At 45.1% G+C, this 23,653-nt stretch overlaps 1 protein-coding gene across 1 annotated transcript in view; it reads left to right on the top strand.

Moving 5' to 3' along the window:
* The window catches only part of RSRC2 (arginine and serine rich coiled-coil 2), an 884,867-nt gene extending 863,945 nt beyond the window's left edge, over positions 1–20,922 (top strand). Inside the window, exon 10 of the mRNA XM_044069821.1 lies at positions 20,267–20,922. Within this exon, the coding sequence (XP_043925756.1) occupies positions 20,267–20,446 (180 nt within the window). The 3' untranslated portion in view covers positions 20,447–20,922. The remainder of the gene's footprint in view (positions 1–20,266) is intronic.
* The last annotated feature ends 2,731 nt before the right edge of the window (positions 20,923–23,653 follow it).

The raw sequence follows: 23,653 nt of genomic DNA, 5'->3' as shown, positions 1-23,653 counted from the left end.
TTATCACCTTCCTCTCTACTCTAAGTCTAGGGCTGGTTTTGCCACAGCTATTTTGCAAGGCATGTTGTCAGTTCCTGCTTCCTTATGATTTGCCAGCCTCCCTTACCTCTGCTTTGGGATTCTACCCAATAGTTAGGACTGCAGCAATGTGGAATGAAGAACATAGTACAGTTTTGTACCTACCATAAATGTAGATGTTCGAGGATCCACATTGCTGCAGTCCAATACCTCCCTCCTTCCCTCTGTGTTTAGGGGTGGTTGTGTAGGTGAGGTTATATTCTGCTAATTTTGTATATTTTGTATATATATTTTGGTGCAGGTATGTTGGGAGTTTTTGGTTTTTGGCCTTATCTTTTCAGGGTCTTCTGACATCTGGGGCAAGAAAAGACTGAGGATATGACGTCGGTCATGCGCATTAGTACCCTGACGTACTGACGTCAGTCTAATGCGCCCTGACTGACATCAGCCATATACTTTGGTATTCGGGCCGACTGGACAGCGGACTACCCCAATAGTTAGGACTGCAGCAATGTGGATCCTCGAACATCTACATTTATGGTAGGTACAAAACTGTACTTTAGCATGGAGAACATCGATATCTGTGCTGTAACAGAAACCTGGTTCAAGGCTCCCGAGAGCACCCCAGCACTACCAGGTTATACCTCATACCATGCTTTTCGGCCCCAAAACTTGGACCGAACCACAAAAGGAGGGGGAGTATCAATATTCGTCAAAGATACCCACACCTCCAGGTTGGTGGCACAGCACGAAGCATCAGAGACTATCCATGTGCAACTAACAGTGGGTAAAACTGCCTTCCAGTTTATAGTCTGCTACAGACCACCCTCCCAAACACAGGAACCCCACTCGGCCTTCCTGAGAATACTCTAAAATATGAAGGTCTCTCCAAACACCATTATATTGGGCGACTTCAACTACCCAAACATAGACTTGGGAGCATTACTCTAGCTCCAACACCCTAGCCCAAAGATTCCTAGAATTTATAAACTCAAATGCTATGGAACAACTTGTTACCACTCCCACAAGAGGGGAAAACATACTGGACCTGATCATCACCAACATGGGGACACTATGCTCCAGACCAGAAGTGTATCCCTCACTGGTAAGATCAGACCATAAACTAATCTCACTGGATATTCACATCCCGACCCCACCCCCTGCCCAGAAAACCACAGTGAAAAACTTCTCTAAAGCAAATTTCACACGCCTCAAAACCGAGGCGGAATCCTTCAAAGCCCCCAGGCCTGTGGAAAATCTGCCCAGACCGCAGAATCCTTTATAAACACATTCTATGAACACCTTCAGGAATGCATGGATCATGCAATCCCAAATAAAACCAAGACCCAATCCTCCAAAGGCAGGCGTCCTGTCTGGTGGACCCCAGCCATAAACAAACTATACAATAGAAGGAGGAAGCTACTACATGATAGAGCAAAATCCCAAAAAGGCAAGGCATCTCTGATCAGTATTAGCAAAAACTACGGGCACTCATAAAATCGTCTAAGGCCAGCTTCGAGAGAAAAATTGCACATGACACTAAGGATAATCACAAGGCTTTCTTTAGTTATGTTAGGAACCTGGGTGGGAATTCCCAAATATGCTCAGAATTAGTCCAAAATGACAAAAAATACACCGAGCCCACAGACATTGCCAACATCCTAGCTGACAGGTTCAGTGCAAACTTCTCCCCCCCCTCCCCACCAAAAGGGCAAATATCTATCCCAACAGAGTGCTGCCCCCCTGACATCTCAGATGCTCAGGTAAGAGCCGCCCTCTCCAAAGCAAAAAACACAGCATCAATGGGACCAGGTGGTGTCCCGGGCTGCGTCCTACATGAACTCCAAGAAGAGCTAAACCCAAACATAAAACTACTGTTCAATCTTAGCCTTACTACAGGATATGTACCCAAAGAGTGGCGTACAGCAACAGTGGTCCCTCTCCACAAAGGTGGTGCCTCAACGGATCCTGGAAACTGTCGCCCCATAAGCCTGACTAGCTTGGTCTGCAAAGCTATGGAAAGGATCATCATGGACCTCATAAATAAAGATATTGGGGACCTACAGACACTGGATCCTACCCAGTTTGGCTTTAAGGGCAGATCCTATTAAACCTGGTCGATTTCTTTGAAACAGTCACCAAGGCCATTGACGAGGGGAAGGTGGTCCACACAGCCTACCTGGACCTCGCAAAAGCTTTCGATACAATACCCCACTCGGGCATTATAGATAAGCTCACCAGCTTAAATATAAACCCCTATGTCACTGGATGGGTTGCAAACTGGCTCAAGGACAGAACCCACATGGTTAGAATTGCTGGAGCCATGTCAGACTCAAAACCAGTTACAAGTGGCGTCCCACAAGGCTCAGTCCTGGGACCTCTCTTGTTCGGTATATATTTCTCGGCGGTACAGGCCAACACGGAAGGACTGTGGCTGACCACGTTCGCAGATGACTACAAACTGGGCGCCATAATCAACTCTCCAGCCGACACAAGCATCCTCCAAAAGGGCCTCATAGAAACAGACAACTGGTGCCCGAGCCATGGCCTCAAGCTAAACGCCAAAAAGTGTGTAGTCATCCCCTTTGGCAAAAACAAAGTGCCCACAAATTACCACATAGGTGGTAATCCACGAAGTACAGAAGAAGTCATTAGGGACCTGGGGACCCAAGTTGATAGCAATCTCTCATTTGACAACCACGTAGCCAAAGTGGTTAGAAAAACATTTTATATAGCCCACCTAATCGTGAAGGGATTCACATCTAGATCAGGGGAGGTCATCGTGCCTCTTTACTCATCCCTCATCGGGCCCATAATTGAGTACAATGCCCCTTTTGGGGGATGTACCTTACCCAGACACCTGCAGCAACTGGAAAGACCCCAAAAGTACCTCACCAAGAGGATCAAAGGGCTCAAACAGATGCCATATGCTGCCCGGTTAAAGAAACTCCAGCTCTACTCAGTGGCATACCGCCTGCTCAGAGGCGATCTGTACCTGACTTATAAAGCCATGTCCAACCCGGAATTAATGGACATGCTGCACCTCAGAAAATCCAAATCCCATCGAGCTACGCGCTCGAGAGACTTGAGCCTCGGCACTGAAATAAATAGGACATGCTGGAGGGACAGATTCATAACCCAGAGGCTCCCTTCACTCTGGAATAAAATCCCAGTCCAGTTTAGGCAGAGTCCCACATTGACTCTCTTCAAGAGGAATCTTGATGAGTGGATGGGAGATCGTAGGTTTACCCCGGCTATCACTTCTGTGTCACTGTTAGACAGAGGCACAGTATACTAACCTCAAAAAAAGGCATAGCAAAATTAATTTAAAATGGGTGGCAAAAGCCAAGCACACTCTGGCTAGGCTTATAAATGCCGTAGGGCAGATAGCCTAGTATGAACCTATGAACAGCTGCTTCGTATGCTAGCCAAGGACTCCTGGCTGGCAACCCTAGACTTAAAAGAAGCTTACCTGCACATCCCCATAAGGGAATCTTGCATGAAATTCCTATGCTTTAGGGCAGGCTGTATGCACTGTCAGTTCTCTGCACTTCCCTTTGGCGTATCTACTACGCCCAGGGTATTCACAAAGTGCCCAGCTCCAGCCATTGCCTTTTGCAGGTAGAGAAGAATTCAAATTTACCCCATTCAGGCGGAAAGTAAGGACGTCCTATTACAGCACCTGGCATTTGTAATGGGACTTCTAACCTCACTGGGGCACACCATCAACGAAAATAAATCACACCTTGTACCCTGCCAACAGACTCTATTCCTGGGAGCAAGCTTGAGCACAACTTCCCAGATGGCATTCCTCACTCCAGAGAAACAAATTTATTTGACAAACTACTTCAATCTTCTGGCCACCAAAACCCGGCTATCTGCAAGAAAAATACTGCAAGCCCTAGGGTTCATGGCTTCTTGCATTCTACTAATTCCATTTGCAAGACTGCATATGAGGACACTTCAGTGGTACCTAAAACGTCTCTGGTGTCAACATTCTCAGGACCTGGAAACAATGATTCCTATCATTCCTTGCCTTTGGACAGAGTTCCTTTGGCGGGCGGAGGCCTGCAACCACAACAAGGGACTCTCTTTCTCTCTACCCCCTGCCGCCCAAACCCCAACAACAGATGCATCAGACTATGCATGGGGGGCTCACATGGCAGGGAGTGCATTCAGGGAAAATGGAATCTAAAGCAAATGCCCCTGCATATCAATCAAAAAGAAGTGTTAGCTGTACAGAATGCTCTGACAGCCTTCAAAGGCCTTATTCTTCCAGGACAACTATTGGTAAAGACAGACAACACCACAGTTATGTGGTACATAAAGAAGCAGGGGGAGCCCATTCCTACCCACTCTGCAGACTAGCCATGACTCTGTGGAACACAGCCTTGAGCAACCAAGTGCACCTACAAGCTCAATTCCTGCCAGGCAAATAAAATTCACTGGCAGATGACAAGCAGAAATCTCATGGACCCACATGAGTGGAAACGGGAACCCAAAATATTCAAGCTTTTGAGAAACAGGTGGGGGGCACCAGAGGTGGACCTTTTTGCTTCCCCTCAGAACTATTAATTGAGCAAATATTCCACCAGAACTCCCCACAGCCAAGCTCGGAAAGTGAATGCCCTGTCCTTCACCTGGGAAAGTTTCTCGGTCTATGCCTTTCCCCCTCTGCCCCTCCTCTCGAAGGTTCTACTAAAAATCAAACAGGACAAGCCAAGGACAATCATGATTGCACCAGACTGGCCACGCCAGCACTGGTACCCTCTTTTGCGCAGTCTGACAGTGCTGCAACCATGGCACCTGCCTCAGATTCCTTCCCTGCTGTCCCAGCAGGCGGGCCAGATTCTGCAACCTCAGCTACAGACCCTGAACCTTGCAGCCTGGCTAATCCCCTGAGCTCATCACCCAGCAACCCTCAGTAAGCAGGTGCTGGATGTCATTCTTGAGGCAAGGAGGCTTAGTACTAGAAAATCCTATTCGGGAAAGATACTGCTCCTGGAGCTAGTCTCAGGGAATGGGCACATCTGTGCCCAGCTTACCTCATATACTAGATTACTTAATGGAAATGCTCCACAAGGGCCTATCCTTCTCTTCAGTTAAGATTCATGTCTCTGCCATCTCAGCTCATTATAATACTGAGCCACCCCTCTTCTGTCATCCTCTGGTGAAACAGTTCCTGAGAAGAGCCAAAAATTTAAGAGCTCCCACTCCAGCCTGGGACCTTAACTTTGTATTGGAAAAGCTCACGCTTCTGCCCTTTGAACCGATTACAGCAGTTAAAATTCCTGTCATTGAAAACAGCTTTACTTCTAGCCATCACTTCAGCAAGAAGAGTGTCTGAATTGCAGGCCCTTATGGCAGGGAAACCCTTCATTGTCTTCCATGCGGACAAAGTTTCCCTCAGGACTAACCCACCTTTCATGCCCAAGGTGGTGTGTAGTGTGGCTTTAAACCAGTCCATTAATTTGCCAACTTTTTTTCCCTAATCCTCAGAATAAAGGGGAAAGGATCCTGCATTCCCTGGACGTGCACAGGCAGCTTAGGTAATGTCTGGACAGGACAAAACCTCTCAATAAATCTGACCAACTGCTAGTCAACTTTGCCACAGGGGCAGAGGGCAAGGCCATTTCGAAGCAAACCATCTCCAAATGGATAGCACACTGCATCCATTTCTGCTACAAACACCATGGAAAACCTACCCCACAGGGTATCAGAACCCATTCCACTAGGGCTACCTCAATCTTTGCAGCATTTCTCAGGGGAGTCCCTACCAGGGACATCCTGGAAACTGCTACCTCTAGTTCAGTACACGCCTTCATCAAGCATTACCGCTTGCCTATCTTTTCTAAATCCAGAGATGGATTTGCTACAGCAGTCTTAACAAGGCCTGCTAGCCAGCCCTGATGCTTCTTGATTGCCTCTACCCTTCCTCATCTTTGGGAATCAACAAAGTGTGATGACTGAAACAGTGAAACACGAAGAACATAGTACAGTTGTGTACACTTAACATAAATGTAGATGTTCGAGTGTATTCACTGTTGCAGTCCTGGTTACCCTCCCTCTAGCCCCCTGATTTTTCTATACTTTCTACCTATCGTTTTTTTTGGCCATATCTTATGGCAATGGTATTTACTTTTTACTGGAAGTGTTCCACACCATGTAATTGCTTCCTATTTTGGGGGTTCCTGACATCTGGGGCAAGAAACACTGATGTAATTGCGTCTGCTACATGTTTTATACCCCTGAAGACCTGACATCATGGAAGAGGTGAAAGCATCTGACGCAGAAATCCCAAGACTCTGGTATTCAGGCCGACTGACCTGCAGGCAGATAACCCAAGTGTGATGACTGCAACAGTGAATACACTCGAACATCTACATTTATGTAAGTGTACACAACTGTACTTTCCTGAGAGGGGCAATCAACTTAAGGCCACCTAGGGGAGCACCCACCCCTGCTTTGGGACCTTAACTTTGTACTGAAAAAGTTTATGCTACCCCCCTTTGAGCCTGTGACGTCAGCAGAATTAAAACTCCTCTCTTGGAAAACAGCCTTGGTTCTGGCCATCACTTTAGCTAGAAGAGCGTGTGAGCTACAAACACTTATGGCTGTGGAACCCTTCATTATTTTCCATGCTGTCAGGGATGTTCTTCGTATTTCACTGTTTCAGTCATTACATTTGGTTAATCTGCTGGCAGGTTGCCCTCAGTCAGCCTGAATTCCAGAGTCTTGGGTACTGCGTCGGTTGCTGTCTCCTGTTACGTGACGTCAGGTCGTCAGGGGTATAAAACATGCAGCCAACGCCATTTTCCCCAGTCTTTCTTGCCGCACGGTGCCCGAAGCAGAAGCATTTCGCAAGTGCCGGTCAGCCGACTACTGAAATATTCGAGTTTGAGTTTCAGAAAGTCTTCACTAAAGCTAAGTACCCCATTGGGGAAACTTTTTTCTTACTTTTTCCCGATGTTAGAAAAAGTTAATAATTGTATTACTTGTGGGAAGCAAATACCTTATAAGGATTTCCATTTATACTGTATTCCTTGCCTGCGCCCTGATCACAAAGTGCCTGGGTGTCAGTTTTGTGCTAGATTTAACCAACGCACTATTAAGCGTCTGTATATTTTTGCATCAAAGTATTTTGGAAACGGATTTAACTACCCAGAAATGTCGTCTGATAGCAATCCGACTACCGGAGTACATAAAAAAAACGCAAAGAAAAGGACAGAGAAAGGCAGTCGAGATCCAAAACCAACGACGAAGCTTTCTCCTAAGCCAGTCGCCAGTGAGGTGCTTTCGCAGCCCCTGGTACCCGCTATCTTCGAGTTGCAGGCCTCTACCGACCCCATGTGGAATCCGACATGCCGCAAGATACTCAAGGTATTGGACCGATGGTGTATCTCCCTCGGATGGGTCCGGAGCCGCTGAGCAGGCACCGGCTTCTGAGGGTGTTTTCAGACCTCAACATTTGTATATCAAACCAATGACAGCTGCAAAACCAAAGACAAAAGCAACTTCTAAACCTAAAAAAATGACCCATGAGCCATGTGCACAGGCCTCTATGCCTAAAAAACAGATTATCAAAATGGCTGAAGACCTTATTACCTTTGTCAGGGGTACCCATCCCCTTCCTGATAAGAGGACTAGGCAAGATACTGATTATGAATCTTCAGATCAGGTTTCTGTTTCTTCTGATTCCTCTTCTGATCAGGAATTATTTATACCTCCCTATGAGGATTCTGATGCTGAGGAGTCTGTTCCGTCTGCATCTCCTCCTGAGGATTATTCATTTGGAGAAACCTTGCATACTTTGAGGGAGCATTTTCACTAGGAGAGTCAAGACTTCTCAGAATCAAAAAAGAGGCTCAGGGATTTCCTTCCCCCTCAGCACAGGCCTTTAGCCATTCCCCCTGTTTTAGACATTGTGGATGATGTATTTTTGGAGTCAAGCTTGTCCCCTGACTCCTTACCTCCAGCTCCCAGTAAGCCTGACAGATATTACAGGGTCCCTGACTCGCATATATTTTTATTTAGAAACCCTGCTGCTGATCCTGAAACTATTTCACAGGGTCCAATGGGAGTTAAGGCCTCAACAGCAAAAAATCCTACCCCCTCTGACAGATTCAAGGGCACTGGACAGATGGGGGAAAAAAAAGATTTATACATCTGCAACCTTGGCAATCGGGGGCCTAAAATATCAATTTCATATGCTTAAGTACCAACAACATGTAATGGGATTGCTGAAATAGAAAATGATGTTGATTTCGGAATGTGCAGAAAATAAAGAATTGCAGGAATTATTGCATGCAGCTGAGCAAGTTGGAAAGCATACTTTGCATTGTGGTTTTGATTCCTTAGAGGCCTCCTGCGGGGCCGCAGTTACTGGATCTGTGATTAGGAGGCATGCCTGGTTAAAGGAACAAAATTTACCTGATCATGTTAAAGCTAAATTGCTACATGCACCTTTACAGCATGGTTCTCTGTTTGTTTGGTATTAAGGCAGAAGAAGTTTTAAAGAAAATGGAAGACAAAGCTAAGTCTATGCAAACTGTTAAAGACTTCTTACAAGTGCAGCCACCAAGATTCAGTAGACACTGGTTTACCAAAAAATTGGTCCTTTCCTGTGTCAGACAGAGCTCAAAGGGGCAAATCCAGATGCCCTAAGGGTTCTAGATACCAGGCTCAAGATTCATACAGGTCAAAGCAATGGGGCGCTTCCACCTCCAAATCTGGAAGAGATAAAGCGCAAACCTACAGAAAGCAATCCCAATGACTTCCCTATGCCTTCACCAAGCACTTATCTTTGCACCCATAGGGGGAAAATTGGCAGTTAATAACCCAGGAGAAGTGGGTACTAAACATCGTATCACAGGGATACAGATTCCATTTCCACACTCTGCCAATGGCAAATGGTTGGTCAGATCTACCAACAAACGAATGGGCAGAGGCACAGAAACAGGTTATGTCCCTCATGGATATGGGGGCCATTCAGGCAGTACCAGAACAGGAAAAAGGTCAAGGTTTTTACTCGACTGTTCTTGGTACCCAGAAAGGACAAGGCCTGGCGGACAATACTGGATTTATCGATTTTGAACACATACTTGAACATTCCAAAATTCAAAATGCTGACTTTGCAGTAGCTTCTGCCCATGCTGGGCAAGAATGCTTGGCTGGTGACTTTAGACCTAAAAGAGGCATACCTGCATGTCCCAATAAGACAATCATGCAGAAGATACCTCAGATTCAAGGCTGGCTTAATGCATTACCAATTCTGTGCATTGCCCTTTGGCTTATCTACTGCGCCCAGGGTCTTTACAATGTGCCTGGCACCAGTAATTGCATTTTGCAGACAAAGAAGTATACAAATATATCCTTGCTTGGACGACTGTCTCATTCAAGCAGAGAATGAGGACATTCTTCTTCGACACTTGGCATTTGTGAAAAGGCTACTAACATGCCTAGGGTACACAAACGAAAAGAAATCACAGCTGGTACCCTCTCAAAAGATAGCATTCCTGGGTGCAAGCTTGGAATACAACTGCCCAGATGGCTTACCTCACGCCAGACAGGCAAAGGCAACTGACTACTTACTTCAAACTGATGGCAACAAAAACCCAGTCTTCTGCAAGACAAATTCTGCAGGCTGTGGGCTTCATGGCATCCTGCATACTACTGATTCCATATGCAAGACTGCATATGATGAAACTTCAATGGTACCTAAAAAGTTTATGGAGTCAGCATTCTCACAGTCTGGAAACAATGATTCCTCTCATTCCCTGCCTGCAACAGGAGTTTCTATGGTGAGCAAAGGCATGTCACCAAAACATGGGATGGCCATTCACTCTACCCCCTGCCAGCCAAACCATGACAACAGACCCATCAGATTATGCCTGGGGGGCCCACATGGCAGGAAGATGCATTCAGGGCATATGGTCACCAAAACAAATGCATCTGCATATCAACCAGCAATAGATGCTAGCTGTTCAAAATGCCCTAACAGCCTTCAAGGACTTACTTCATCCAGGACAACTACTGATAAAGACGGACAACACCACATTCATGTGGTATATAAGCAAGCAAGGGGGCACACACTCTTACCCCCTCTGCAGATTAGCCATGGCACTGTGGAGCACAGCTTTGACCTACCATATACATCTTCAAGCTCAATTCCTGCCAGGAAAGCAAAACACTCTGGCAGACGATTTTAGCAGAAACCTTATGGACCCTCACGAGTGGAAGCTAAATCCACAGGTCTTTAGCATAATAACAGAGAAATGGGGGAGCCCAGACATAAATCTATTTGCCTCTCCTCAAAATTATCAATTGAAAAGATTCTGCACAAGGACTTATCACAGACAAGCATGGAAAGTGGACACCCTATCCTTCAGTTGGAAAAACATATCAGTTTATGCTTTTCCTCCTCTGCCTCTTCTCCCCAAGGTCTTCCTAAAAGTCAGACAAGCGAAACCAAAGATGATACTAATTGCCCCGGACTGGCCCCGCCAATACTGGTACCCAGTCCTAAGGAACTTGTCTCAGTACCCAGCTTGGACCTTGCCTCAAAGACCACAACTACTGTCCCAGCAAAACAATCAGATCCTGCACAATCAACTACAAACTCTGAACCTGGCAGCATGGCTGATCATGTAGTCATACAAACACCTCTCAGTAAAGCTGTGATTGATGTCATTTTGGAAGCCAGAAGACCTAGTACTAGAAAATCTTATGACAAATGGAAGAGATTCTGTGCTTGGAGTCAAGCGCAAGGAACTGATACAGTAGAACCAAATATTCCTCAGATATTGCAATAGCAATACTTAACTGAGATGCTTGACAACTGCCTCTCTTTCTCATCAATTAAAATCCATGCCTCTGACATTTCGGCTCATTACAATACAGAGCCACCAATCTTTTCTCATCCTTCACTAAAGCAATATCTTAGAGGAGCCAAAATGTAAGGCCTCTTAGAAGATCACCATTGCCTGCATGGGACCTCAGTTATGTGTTGTAAAAGCTCACCCTGCCTCCATTTGTACCAGCTGCTACCGCTGATATAAAGTGTTTATGGAAAACGGCTCTGCTTCTAGCAATTACTTCAGCAAGAAGAGTTTCAGAGCTACAGGCCCTCATGGCTATAGAGCCTTTTATCATATTTTACCCAGACAGGGTGTCTCTGAGGACAAATCCTATTTTTATGCCTACGGTGGATGTTCTTCGTTCCACATTGCTGCAGTCCTAACTATTGGGTAGTCCGCTGTCCAGTCGGCCCGAATACCAAAGTATATGGCTGACGTCGGTCAGGGCGCATTAGACTGACGTCAGTACGTCAGGGTACTAATGCGCATGACCGACGTCATATCCTCAGTCTTTTTTGCCGCATGGTCCGATGCAGAAGCAATTTTGCGAGTGCAGGTTGGCGTTCTGAAAGTTTCTGAAGTCAGAGTTTCAGACCGAATCAAAGTTGGCTAAGTACCCCGTTGGGGAATATTTTGGTTTTTTCTTGCCTCAGTATTTAACCGGATGTCAGAAAAAGTGAATCTTTCCAGTTACTTCCATCAACTATCTCTTCAGTCCGGGCTGACTGCAAGGACAGTCCTTCAAGCCTTAGGGTTCATGGCATCTTGTATTCTGGTGCTTCCCAATGCCAAACTGCATATGAGGAAGCTGCAATGGTATCTCAAAAATGTATGGACACAGCACTGCCAGGATTTGGACACTGTCATTCAAATAATACCTTGCATTCAAAAGGAATTTTTGTGGTGGGCTCAGGAATGTCACCTAAACAAGGGACTCTCTGTGACCCGGCCAGAGGCGAGTCAGATTCTAACGACAGATGCCTCAGACATTGCTTGGGAGCTCATCTAAATGGAAAGTGGATACAAGACAAGTGGCCTGCCAGACTACAGCATCTACATATCAACATGAAAGAGATGTTAGCAGTCCAGTTTGCATTAATGGCTTTCAAGGAGTTACTTCTTCCAGGGCAGGTGTTGATTCTAACAGACAACACAACTGTCATGTGGTACATCAACAAACCAGGGGGAACACATTCTTACCCATTGTGCAGGCAAGCAATGATTTTATGGGAGACTGCGCTCAGCTTGCAACTAACTCTTCAGGCAAGGTTTCTGCCGGGAGCACAGAACTCCTTAGCAGATGTGTTAAGCAGACAAATCATGGATCCCCACGAGTGGAAACTGGATCTTCATGTATTTCAAAATTGACAGTGTCATGGGGAACTCCAGACATAGATCTGTTCGCTTCTCTACTAAACCACCAGCTGCCAAAGTTTTGCACAAAGAGGTTTCATCACACAGCTTGGAAAGTGGATGCTCTTTCTTTCAGTTGGAAAAATCTTCATCTGTATGCTTTTCCACCTCTGCCTCTTCTCCCAAAGGTGCTTCTAAAGGTCAGACAAGACAAGCCAAGGATGATTTTAATAGCTCCAGATTGGCCTCGCAGCACTGGTACCCATTACTGAGGAGTCTGGTAAGGAAGCCTCCATGGCCTTTACCCTTGATTCCACACCTGTTGTCTCAGAGGGACGGTCACCTGCTCAATGTCAAGCTTCACTCTCTTCATCTAACAGCCTGGCATATTCTGTTTTGAAAGACAGCAGGTCTCAACTTCCTCAACAAGTTTTAAATGTGATTATGGAAGCCAGAAGACCTAGTACAAGGAAAGTGTGCAGAAAAATGGAAGAGATTTTTATTTTGGATTGCAGCAAAGAATTTGGAGATTTCTGAGCCTAATTTGAGTGTGGCTCTTCAATATCTTACTGAGTTATTGGACAAAGGTTTGTCTTTCTCTTCCATTAAGATTCATGCTGCAGCAATTTCAGCTCACTATGATTGTGACCCACCATTGTTTTCACATCCTTTGTTCAAGCAATTTCTTAGAGGGGCAAAGAATATAAGACCCCCACGTAGAGCTCCTACTCCTGCTTGGGATCTCAATTTTGTGTTGGAGAAACTTACTCTACAACCTTTTGAGCCTCTTGGCTACTGCTGAACTGAAATACTTGTCATGGAAGACTGCTTTTTTGTTGGCCATTACTTCTGCAAGAAGGGTTTCTGAGTTGCAGGCCCTTATGGCGGTTGAGCCTTTTTTGATTTTTCATAAGGATAGGGTATCATTACGTACTAATCCTTCCTTTATGCCTAAGGTGGTTTCTAGTGTGGCTTTAAACCAAACTATTCATTTGCCTACTTGTTATGCAGATCCTCAAAATAAAGGGGAAAAGATTTTGCACACTTTAGATGTACACAGGCAATTGCGTTATTATTTAAGCAGGACTAAGGATTTTAGGCAGTCTCAGCAGTTGTTTGTTTCTTTTGCTTTGAGTTCGCAGGGCAAGCCTGTGTCAAAACAAACTATTTCTAGGTGGATTGGGTTTTGCATTGCATTTTGTTATTCCCATCATGGCAAGGAGATTCCAGCTGGGATTAGGCCTCATTCCACTAGGACTACTGCCACTTCAACAGCATTTCTAAGGGGGGTGGCAACTAAGGATATTTTGGAGGCAGCTACTTGGAGTTCAGTGCATACTTTCTCTAAGCATTATCACCTTCCTCTCTACTCTAAGTCTAGGGCTGGTTTTGCCACAGCTATTTTGCAAGGCATATTGTCAGCTCCTGCTTCTTTATGATTTGCCAGCCTCCCTTACCTCTGCTTTGGGATTCTACCCAATAGTTAGGACTGCAGCAATGTGGAATGAAGAACATAGTACAGTTTTGTACCTACCATTAATGTAGATGTTCGAGGATCCACATTGCTGCAGTCCAATTTACCCTCCCTCCTTCCCCTCTGTGTTTAGGGGTGGTTGTGTAGGTGAGGTTATATGCTGGTAATTTTGTATATATTGTACATATTTTTGGTGCAGGTATATTTGGCCTTGTCTTTTTAGGGTCTTCTGACATCTGGGGCAAGAAAAGACTGAGGATATGACGTCGGTCATGCGCATTAGTACCCTGAAGTACTGACGTCAGTCTAATGCGCCCTGACCGACGTCAGCCATATACTTTGGTATTCGGGCCGACTGGACAGCGGACTACCCAATAGTTAGGACTGCAGCAATGTGGATCCTCGAACATCTACATTTATGGTAGGTACAAAACTGTACTTTTCCAATGTGGCTCTTAACCAAACAGTTCATCTGCCAACCTTTTATCCAAATCTGCAGAACAAGGGAGAGGGAATTCTGCATTCCTTGGACGTACACAGACAACTAAAATTCTACTTAAGCAGGACTAAAGCTCTAAGAAAAACTGAGCAATTACTAGTGACATATGCTGCAGTATCAGAGGACAAGGCTATTACAAAGCTGACAATTTCAAAGTGGATAAGCCACTGCATCCGTTTCTGCTACTTACACCATGGTAAACCTGTGCCCAAGGGCATTAGGTCTCATTCCACCAGAGCTGCAGCTACTTCAGCAGCCTTTCTAAGGGGAGTACCAACCAGAGACATTCTAGAGGCTGCTACTTGGAGTTCTTTTCACACCTTTGCAAAGCATTATCATTTGCCTCTCTACTCTAAGTCCAGGGCAGGCTTTGCCACTGCAGTTCTGCAGGGCCTTATAGCCACTCCTAATGCTGTTTAGCTCCAGCCCCCCAACCATAGCTTTGGGATTCTACCCAAATGTAATGACTGCAACAGTGAAACACGAAGAACATAGTACAGTTGTGTACACTTACCATAAATGTAGATGTTCGAGTGTATTCACTGTTGCAGTCCAGGTTACCCTCCCGCCATCCGCCTGTCATTCTGGAGTTTATCTTTCCTTCTCTATCTTCTACAACCTATGTGATGTATTTGCTTGTAGATGAAGGTAAAGTTTTTATATTGGTGTGTGTGTGTGTGTGTGTGTGTGTGTGTGTGTGTGTGTATGTGTATGTGTATATATATATATACATATATATACATACATATATATATACATATACATATACATATACATATATATATATATATATATATATATATATATACATATATATATATATATATATATAGGGAGCACCTGACATCTGGGGCAAGAAAAACTAAAGAAAATGGCGTGGACCGCATGTTTTGTACCCCTGACGTCATGGAAGAGGAGACAGCAACCGACGCAGGACCCAAGACTTTGGAATTCAGGCTGACTGAGGGCAACCTGCGAACAGATTTCCCAAATGTAATGACTGCAACAGTGAATACACTCGAACATCTACATTTATGGTAAGTGTACACAACTGTACTTTTTCCTTAGGACTAACCCTCCCTTTATGCATAAGGTGATGTCCAGTGTGTCTCCCAACCAATCTATCCATTTGCCAACCTTCTTCCCTAATCCTCAAAATAAAGATGAAAGGATCCTGCACTCCTTGGACACGCACAGACAACTCAGATTCTACCTTGATAGGACTAAGACCTTCAGGAAATCTGACCAGTTACTAGTCAGCTTTGCACCACGGGCAGAGGGCAAGGCCATTTCAAAGCATCCATTTTCCAAATGGATAGCACACTGCATCCATTTCTGTCTGCTACAAGCACCATGGGAAACCAACCCCTCAGGGGGGTCAGGACACACTCCACTAGGGCAACTTCCACCTCTACAGCATTCCTCAGGGGAGTCCCTTTGAAGGACATCCTGGAAGCTGCTACCTGGAGTTCTGTACACACCTTCACCAAACATTACCACCTCCCTATCTTTTCCAAATCCAGTGTGGTTTTGCAACAGCAGTCCTGCAAGGCATACTAGCTAGCCCAAACTCTTCTTGACTGCCTCCACCCTTCTTCAGCTTTGGGAATCTACCCAAGTGTGATGACTGCAACAGTGAAACACGAAGAACATAGTACAGTTGTGTACACTTACCATAAATGTAGATGTTAAAGTGTATTCACTGTTGCAGTCCTGGTTTCTCCCCCTCCAGTCCCCTTGTCTCTCTCTCTCCTCTCTATAGCTATAACTCACCCCCTTCAGGGATATTGGTATTGGTATTTACTTTTTACTGCTGTAGGTTTCCCCATCATAACTTAGCTCCCTATTTGGGGGGCTCCTGATATTTCGGGCAAGAAAATGTCGGCTGCCTGTTTTTATACCCCTGACGACCTGACATCAGTCCTGGAGCGACAGCAACTGACGCAGAAATACTAAGTCTCTGGTATTCGGGCCGACTGAGGGCTGTCTGCAGGTAGATAACCCAAATGTGATGTCTGCAACAGTGAGTACACTCTTAACATCTACATTTATGGTAAGTGTACACAACTGTACTTTCTGTAGTGTAGTGGTTATCACGTCTGTTTCACATACAGAACGTCCTGGATTCAGTCCCCAGTAGAACCATTGTCTTGGATGCACCCTTGTCACTCTGCCCTTTTCAGCACCAAGGTGGATGACGTTTTCAAGTCTCTCCAAAAAAGGAAAGAACTCAGACCTAAAGCATCTCCTTGTCTCCCCCAATCCCAGAGGTCTAAAGAAACTACCCAGCCAAGATTCAATTTATAAGGAAAATTTCTAGGCCCTCTGCCCCCTCCAGGTCTAGAAGACCCCACAAGAGACCTTCAACTCAGCCTAAGACTCCTCAGACCACTGCCCAGAGACCTCCCTTTCCAGAAAGGTCAGGCAGTGTCGGACTCTTCCTCTTCCCACCATACCTCTATCTTCCCATCTCTCTCACTGCCTCCCTGCTTGGGCCCAAGTGACATCCGACAAATGGATTTTGACCATCCTGAAGGAGGGGTTACTTCATGTCTTGCATCTAGTCTTCTCCAAGACTACCTATCCCCCTCCCCTGCAAAGGTCCCTCGAGGTCCTAAACAACCTTGTTACTTCAAGGCACCATAGAACTAGTCCCCCCCTCGGCTCAAGGGAAAGACTTCTACTCCAGAATTTTTCTGGTGACAAGAAGGAAGGACCACGGAGACCCATCCTAGATCTTTCCCTTCTCAACCTCTTCTTGAAGGTTCCCCTCCTTCAGGATGATAACACTACACATGCTCTTTCCCCTCATCCTTCCTCAGGCCTTCATGGTGACCCTGGACATCAAGGAGGCCTACCTGCATATTCCCATAAAATCGTCCTCCCGAAAATTCCTCCGATTCAAAGCAGGCCCTTCTCATTTTCAATTCTGTCTGTGCCTTGCCTTTTGGACTCTCCCCTGCACCAAGGGTATTTACAAAATGCCTAGCCCTGGTCATTGCTTACTGCAGCACAAGAGGAATACAAATTTTCCCAAATCTAGACTACCTTCTCATTCAAGCAGCAGACAGACAAACTCTCCTCACCCACACACAGGAGCTCCTACTACAGTCTCTAGGGTTCCTCATAAACTTCCCCAAATCCCAACTAAATCCTACACAAGACATTCTTCCTAGGATGCAGTATCAGGACAAACCTCACGATGGCCTTCTTACCGGAGGATAAAGTACTTCCCTTGAGCCACCATCTACAGCTGTCCTCTTCTCACCCGTCCTGCCTGCGAGGGAATTCCTCAGACTTCTTGGGTACATGGGGAAGCTACTATTCCCATGCTACCCCTGGCAAGGCTACACATGAGGATAATGCAGTGGTATCTACACTCAGTATGGACCCAGCACTCACACCCCCCTCCAGTTCAGCATCCCACCCTCCCCTTCCTCCACCAAGAACTGAAGTGGTGGCTGGCCCAGGTTATCCAAAACCTGGGCCTCAGTCTGCAAATGCCCTCCCCTTCCCAAACCATTGCACACAGCCATGTCAGATCTAGGGTGGGGGGGCGACTCTGGACACAAGAAAGGTGCAAGGTTTGTGGACAGACCAACACAAACACTGTCACATCAATATCAAGGAAGTGTTAGCCATTCTTTTTGCCCTGCAGGCTTCCAGACTTTTCTGAGAGAGGGCACCCTAAAGATCTTCATAGACAGCACCACAGTGAATGTGGTACCTTAACAAGCAAGGAGGAATGAAGTCCTGTCTCCTCTGCAGCCTAGCTCTATAGGTATGGGATCTGGCTATCTCCCAGAGGATTTCCCTCCCGGCAGTCTACATCCCATTCCAACACAATTGTCAGGCAGATTGTTTTAGCAGAATCACCTCAGACAGTCACGAATGGATGCCGTCAAGGGATGTTTTCCTAGGTCTGACCCACAGGTGTGGCATTCTACAGATAGACCTGTTCGCCTCCTCCACAAACAGGCAACTCCAGAGCTATTGCTCCAGAACTGACAAACCAAAGGCACTGCAAACATATGCCTTCTTAATGTCTTGGAAGAGGAGATACCTGTACCCCCCCCCCCCCCATTCAGTGTGTCCTACTGAAAATTCAGCAGGACTCACCAAAAATCTTGTTGGTGACTCCCTACTGGCCAAGGCAGCACTTATCCGCTACTTCATCTCTCCAAGGGCATTCACCACAAGGTACCCCCACTCTGTGGATCTACTCACACAGCGCAAGCTGACACAGATTCACCCACAGTTGAGATCCCTGCACCTCTCCTTATGGCTGATAGGATTCTGATTCCCTTCAAACACAGGAAACCCAACACAAGGAAATCTTTTCTCTTGAAATGGAGAGGTTTTCTATCTGGTGTCTCAAAAGACAGTTGGAGCCACTGGACAGTGACCTGCCTCTGATTCTGTCCTACCTGTGTGAATTCCTGAAGACATGCTTGTCTTACTTCTCCTTAAAAGCACACCTGTCTGCCATTTCTACCTGCTTGCCTACAAAACCACTGCTAGCTTCCAGACTTCCAGCCAGGCTGTTCCTAAAGGGTGTCCAGAAAACCGACCCTCATTCCTGGGACCTTAACTATGTCCTAGAAAAACTCGCTCTGCCACCCTTCGAGCTGTCTTGGAATTTTGCACTTGCAGACGGTACTACTAGTACCTGTTACATCAGCCGGGAGAGTCTCGGGGCTCCCTCAGCATTAATCCTTCATTCACTCCCAACATGGTCAGTCAGGCTACTCACCTTCTCTCCAAACCCTTAGGGAAGACGGTGTGAGAGGACTACACTCCCTAGACGTCCAAATGCAACTTTGATTCTATTTGCATAAGACCAAGCCTTTACGCAAATCAGACCAGCTGCTTGTTTCCTTCCACCCCAGGGCTCTGGGGAACATTGTGGGAAAGCAAACAAGTTGTTCTTGGATTGCTAGAGCCATTTCCTTTTGTTAGACACACTATGGAAAGACACTGACAGGCAACGTCAGAGCCCATTCCACAAGAGCCATGGCTTCCTCAAGAGCCTTTTTTAAAGGCCTAGACACCAACTCCATTCTGGAAGCAGCTACATGGTCCTCTGTGCACACTTTCACCAGACAATAAGTTGGACCACATCTCCAGGGCCAGGGCAGGATTTGCCAGGCTATCCTGCATGGGTTTCTGCAATCTTCATCCAGACCTCTTCCCAGCCAGCAGTGAGCTTTTGTACTCACCCACTAGTGAATACTGCAACAATGGAATAGAAGGACATAGAAAAGTTGTGTAAAATCTTACCATGACCATAGATGTCCGTCCTCTTCCATGTTGTAGTATTCCTTCCCTCCCCCCATCCCCCTCTTATCCTTGCACTTGCTGTCCTCTGCTTCTGTACAGGCTAGGCCATCAGGACTGGTTCCGTCTGTGGCTTCCTTGGTTCTGAGGGCCGGTGCGCGCAAACGTCACATTTATGGCCCACGTACCTGCCAACACGTCAGACGTCTGCACCATCAGGGACTGGAAAAGCTTTGGAAACCTGGCTGGACAAGCTGATCGGAAGAAGGATAAACCCACTAGTGAATAATGCAACATGGAAGAGAAGGGCATCTATGGTTCTGGTAAGATTTTACGCAACTTTCCTTTCTGAATGTTTAGGTGATTTTTAGGTAAGGACAAGAAATTGTTGGTGATGGCCAACTAGATGCCCACTTTAGATGTCTGGGAAGTGGGACACACAAGCTTCAGTGCAAGTGAAGGGGGGAAGAGTTCAAACTAAGGCCAGATAAAGGACTTCACTTGTAGCAAAAGACACCCCCCCCCCCCCCACATTTAAAGAATGACCACAGCAGTGACTGAGCTCAGTCTGCAGTTAGGCTAAGTTGTGAACGCACTTGTGTTCTTTCTACGATTGTTCATTGCAGCACCCCTACTTCAAACAACCCATGAGTACTGGTTAATGTTTTGCTTAAATTGTCTGAAATTGTATTCGATGTATAAGCTCATAGCTGAGCCTTTTTATTGCAGCTTTTCTTCATTTGATATGTTTATGAGAACTGTAACATTTCTTTTTTTCCCCTACTTTAGGGTGAAGAAGAGGCTGGTAGTAGTAGTACGACAGATGAAGAGAGCTTGAAAACTTTGAAGCAGCAGGAAGAAGTATTCAGAAATCTGGATGCACAGTATGAAATGGCACGATCACAAACACACACACAGAGAGGCATGGGACTGGGTTTCTCTTCTATGAGAGGAATGGATGCAATTTGATAACTTTCTCCAATGAATGTATTTTGTCAGGAATCACTGCTGCAGACTCTCCTGTCCAGGCTTCATCTTCTACTTTCAGATCACTTACCAGATAAGCTAGCATTCTAGCTTGCATGGTTGAAGTTATTTATTAAAAAATACAAAAAAAAGACTGTAAATAAGAGTTGGATTAGTTCTGATGATGATGGAATTTCAAGTGGATTCTGCACACCTCCATTTTACTGAGACTTTACCGAAGGAAATTTCTGGTCAAAACTACAAAGTCTGCTTTAATACTGTGAGGAAGCAGACTTTGGGGAAAAGAACTCTATTCATGTTAATAGTTCATGGTCACTGTCTTGTGTACTGGCTTTTGTACTAAAAACTTGTACAGTTGTCTTCATTTCTTGAAAAAGAGTATAACCTGTGTAGCTGTTATCTGAAGGCCAGACTAGGCACATCTTGTTCTGTTTAATAAAGCTGGGTTTTTTTGTTTATTTTTTCCATTGTGAATGAATTGCCTGTACACACCTGTATTTTGGAGATGTTTCTCATAAGGATCCCTGCTGTAGTTTAATTTTGTATACATGGAAGTTGGCTACAGATGGGTGATCTATCTTCTGGCCGGACTTCTGTTGGACTCCCCCAGAACTTGATTGTTTTATCCCCACAATGAAGACCTCTGGGAGTACAGTCTCCACCATCTTTGGTGCTCGTGTAGTTTTGTTTAGTCTTCTTGGAAGAAGTATTGAGCCCTAAGTCTTCCAGATGACCTCAAAAGTAAAATAATGTGCACCCTTTAGGGAAGTCATCCCCCCGTTCATTCACTCACACTCTGTCTCTGTATTTCTCTTGGTCTAATCTTTTTTTTTTTTTTCCTCCCCCAAGCACCTTTATTGAATTATCACTTGTGGCATAGACACATTTACATTCTTTCTTGGTGTAATCTTGTGATTTATTGCAGTGTTACATGTTGTACTACTTATTCAGATTTGTTTTTCTTTTGTTTGAGGTTAATGTCCCCAGAAGATAAGTCCACAAACATTCATCTGTGCTAGAGAGGGTAGAGTCCCAGCTACACAGCCTTTTAGCCTATGAAAAAAACTCCCCCGTTTTCTTCTGTGAACTCCCAAGACATTTTAACAAAAAAAAAAGTTCTGCTTCAGCATAAATACTGTTTAGAAAGCTTTCAAATGTTCAGAAATTCATGTTTATAAATAGTACCAAATAAAATGTGTTGACTGAATAAATTATGCAGCCCCACGCTGAAGCAAAGTACTGAAAGGCTTTAAAGCAAAAAGTATTAGTCGCTTCTTATAGTACTTAAAGCCATATGTAGGTCACGAGTACGTCATTTGACTGTATGTAATCAGGAATAAGTGTGCACTAAAAGTTACTGTCTTGCTGGGGGAAGGTTAATTGAAAACCCATCATTTAATTCTATACTATGAGAGGTATTAAGTTCACATTGCCGCTTAGACTTTACAAAAATCATTCCCAGTATCATGCTCCTGTACATCATTTCTAGACTTTGAAACTAATTCAGCTGCAGGATTGGTGGCAGAACTGTTTGTGCAGTGCACTGGATGGGCTGTGTTCCCTTGGATCTGTGAAGTGTTGAATAATCCTGTTACTTAAGATTACTTCCCCCAAAAAATAAGGGTTGAAACTGCACGCTGTTTATTTGATGTGTCAGCTGCTGTTTCCTTAAAAAAAAGTGTTTCATGGTTAACAAATATATTGATATCGACAGAATCACATATGCTCAGTATACAGCAGTTGCAGTGCTGTTTGTATTCATTTTGCTGAAATCATAGGCGCACACATTACTGTTCACTGTTACAGTAATGGAAACAAATGAGGACTTGCACTGCACAACGCCTGCCTGACTTGCAGAGCTTTTCATGCTTTACCTTCTCCTTGGGAGCACGCTTGGCTAGTCAAGAAGTCAGCATGTCTGTGGTGTGTAACAGCCGTCCAGTCCATCTTTAAGTAAGAATCATTGTAGGGATTGTTAATGGCAGATTTATTTAGGTGTCCGTTTCTGATATAACTAACGGCTGCATTAGTTCCAGGAAGTGGATCACGCTTAATGTTTATGATTTGTCGTTTGTCTGGTCAAGAGCAAGAAGTGCCCGGTTGTCCGTAATATTAATCCTTTAAACAAAGGACCATAAAGCATAGGATGGATCTTTTTATAGGAGAACTTACCACAGAATAGGTTGTGCAGTCACCTTTTCACAGTGTTGTCAGCTTATTCATACTTTGACCTTTCATGCAAAAATTAGCAAAACTCTTGACAAATACCAAATGGAGAAAAAAATATGGAAGGCTGATGTCACTGTGTTGGAATTGGATAGTGCCCCCCCCCCCCCATTCCACTGTCAGACTCCACTTCTAAGGAGTCCCATTCACAAACCCCTGTACCTGGTGTTGGTTGCTGCCAAATCTTGTTGTGCAACCCCAGTACAGACAGAGGCGCTGTTAGTCCAGATCATGAGTTTGTGAGGTAAAACCACCTGTTTGTAGTAAAGCTTCTCTACATACCTCTAAATGTTCTTTGTGCAAGTCTATGCTGTACTCATTACCTCAAATCTCTTACGATCATAGGAAATACAAGGCAACTTGGTCTTACAGCCAAGTTCACCATACCAGTACCCAACCTCAAACTGTACCTCCTCTCTTGAGGAGGGCAAGGCCAGTAAAGCCTGGTGGGATTTGAGTACCTATCTAGTCATCCATTTCCCATCTGAAGGAAGATAATGTATCAAATTGCTTAATTTCTAGAGAGAGAGTTTCAGAGGGGGGAAGGTGTTTTGTGGTTTACCCCTGTCCCCACCATTTTTTTTCCTTCTGCTAGTAAAGATTTAGTTCACGTGTTCTGGTATTTGTGGGACTATTCAGATCGTGGGAAACAAAAGATCCTGGATCACCGGGATGTTCTTCGTGTTTCACTGTTGCAGTCATTACATTTGGGTAATCTGCTGGCAGGTTGCCCTCAGTCGGCCTGATTAACAAAGTCTTGGGTCCTGCGTCAGTTGCTGTCCCTTCTTCCATGATGTCAGGTCGTCTGGTATAAAACATGCAACGGTTCCTAATAGCCTGGAAGGCAAGGCAGGATCTCCCCTCAGTAATATAAAAGACACTCTGGTCTTTTCTGCTAACTTGGTGTTGTTGAGCCAGTGATGATTATAGTTAGGAACTTCTGGGGGCATTTCTCGTTGCTTG

This window comes from Protopterus annectens, chromosome 4.part0 (genome assembly GCF_019279795.1).
Source record: "Protopterus annectens isolate FY-2018-M chromosome 4.part0, PAN1.0, whole genome shotgun sequence".
In the NCBI taxonomy this organism is placed as follows: domain Eukaryota; kingdom Metazoa; phylum Chordata; order Ceratodontiformes; family Protopteridae; genus Protopterus; species Protopterus annectens.
Note: the sequence above shows the minus strand (reverse complement) of the source record. Positions and strands in the feature narration are given on the sequence as shown.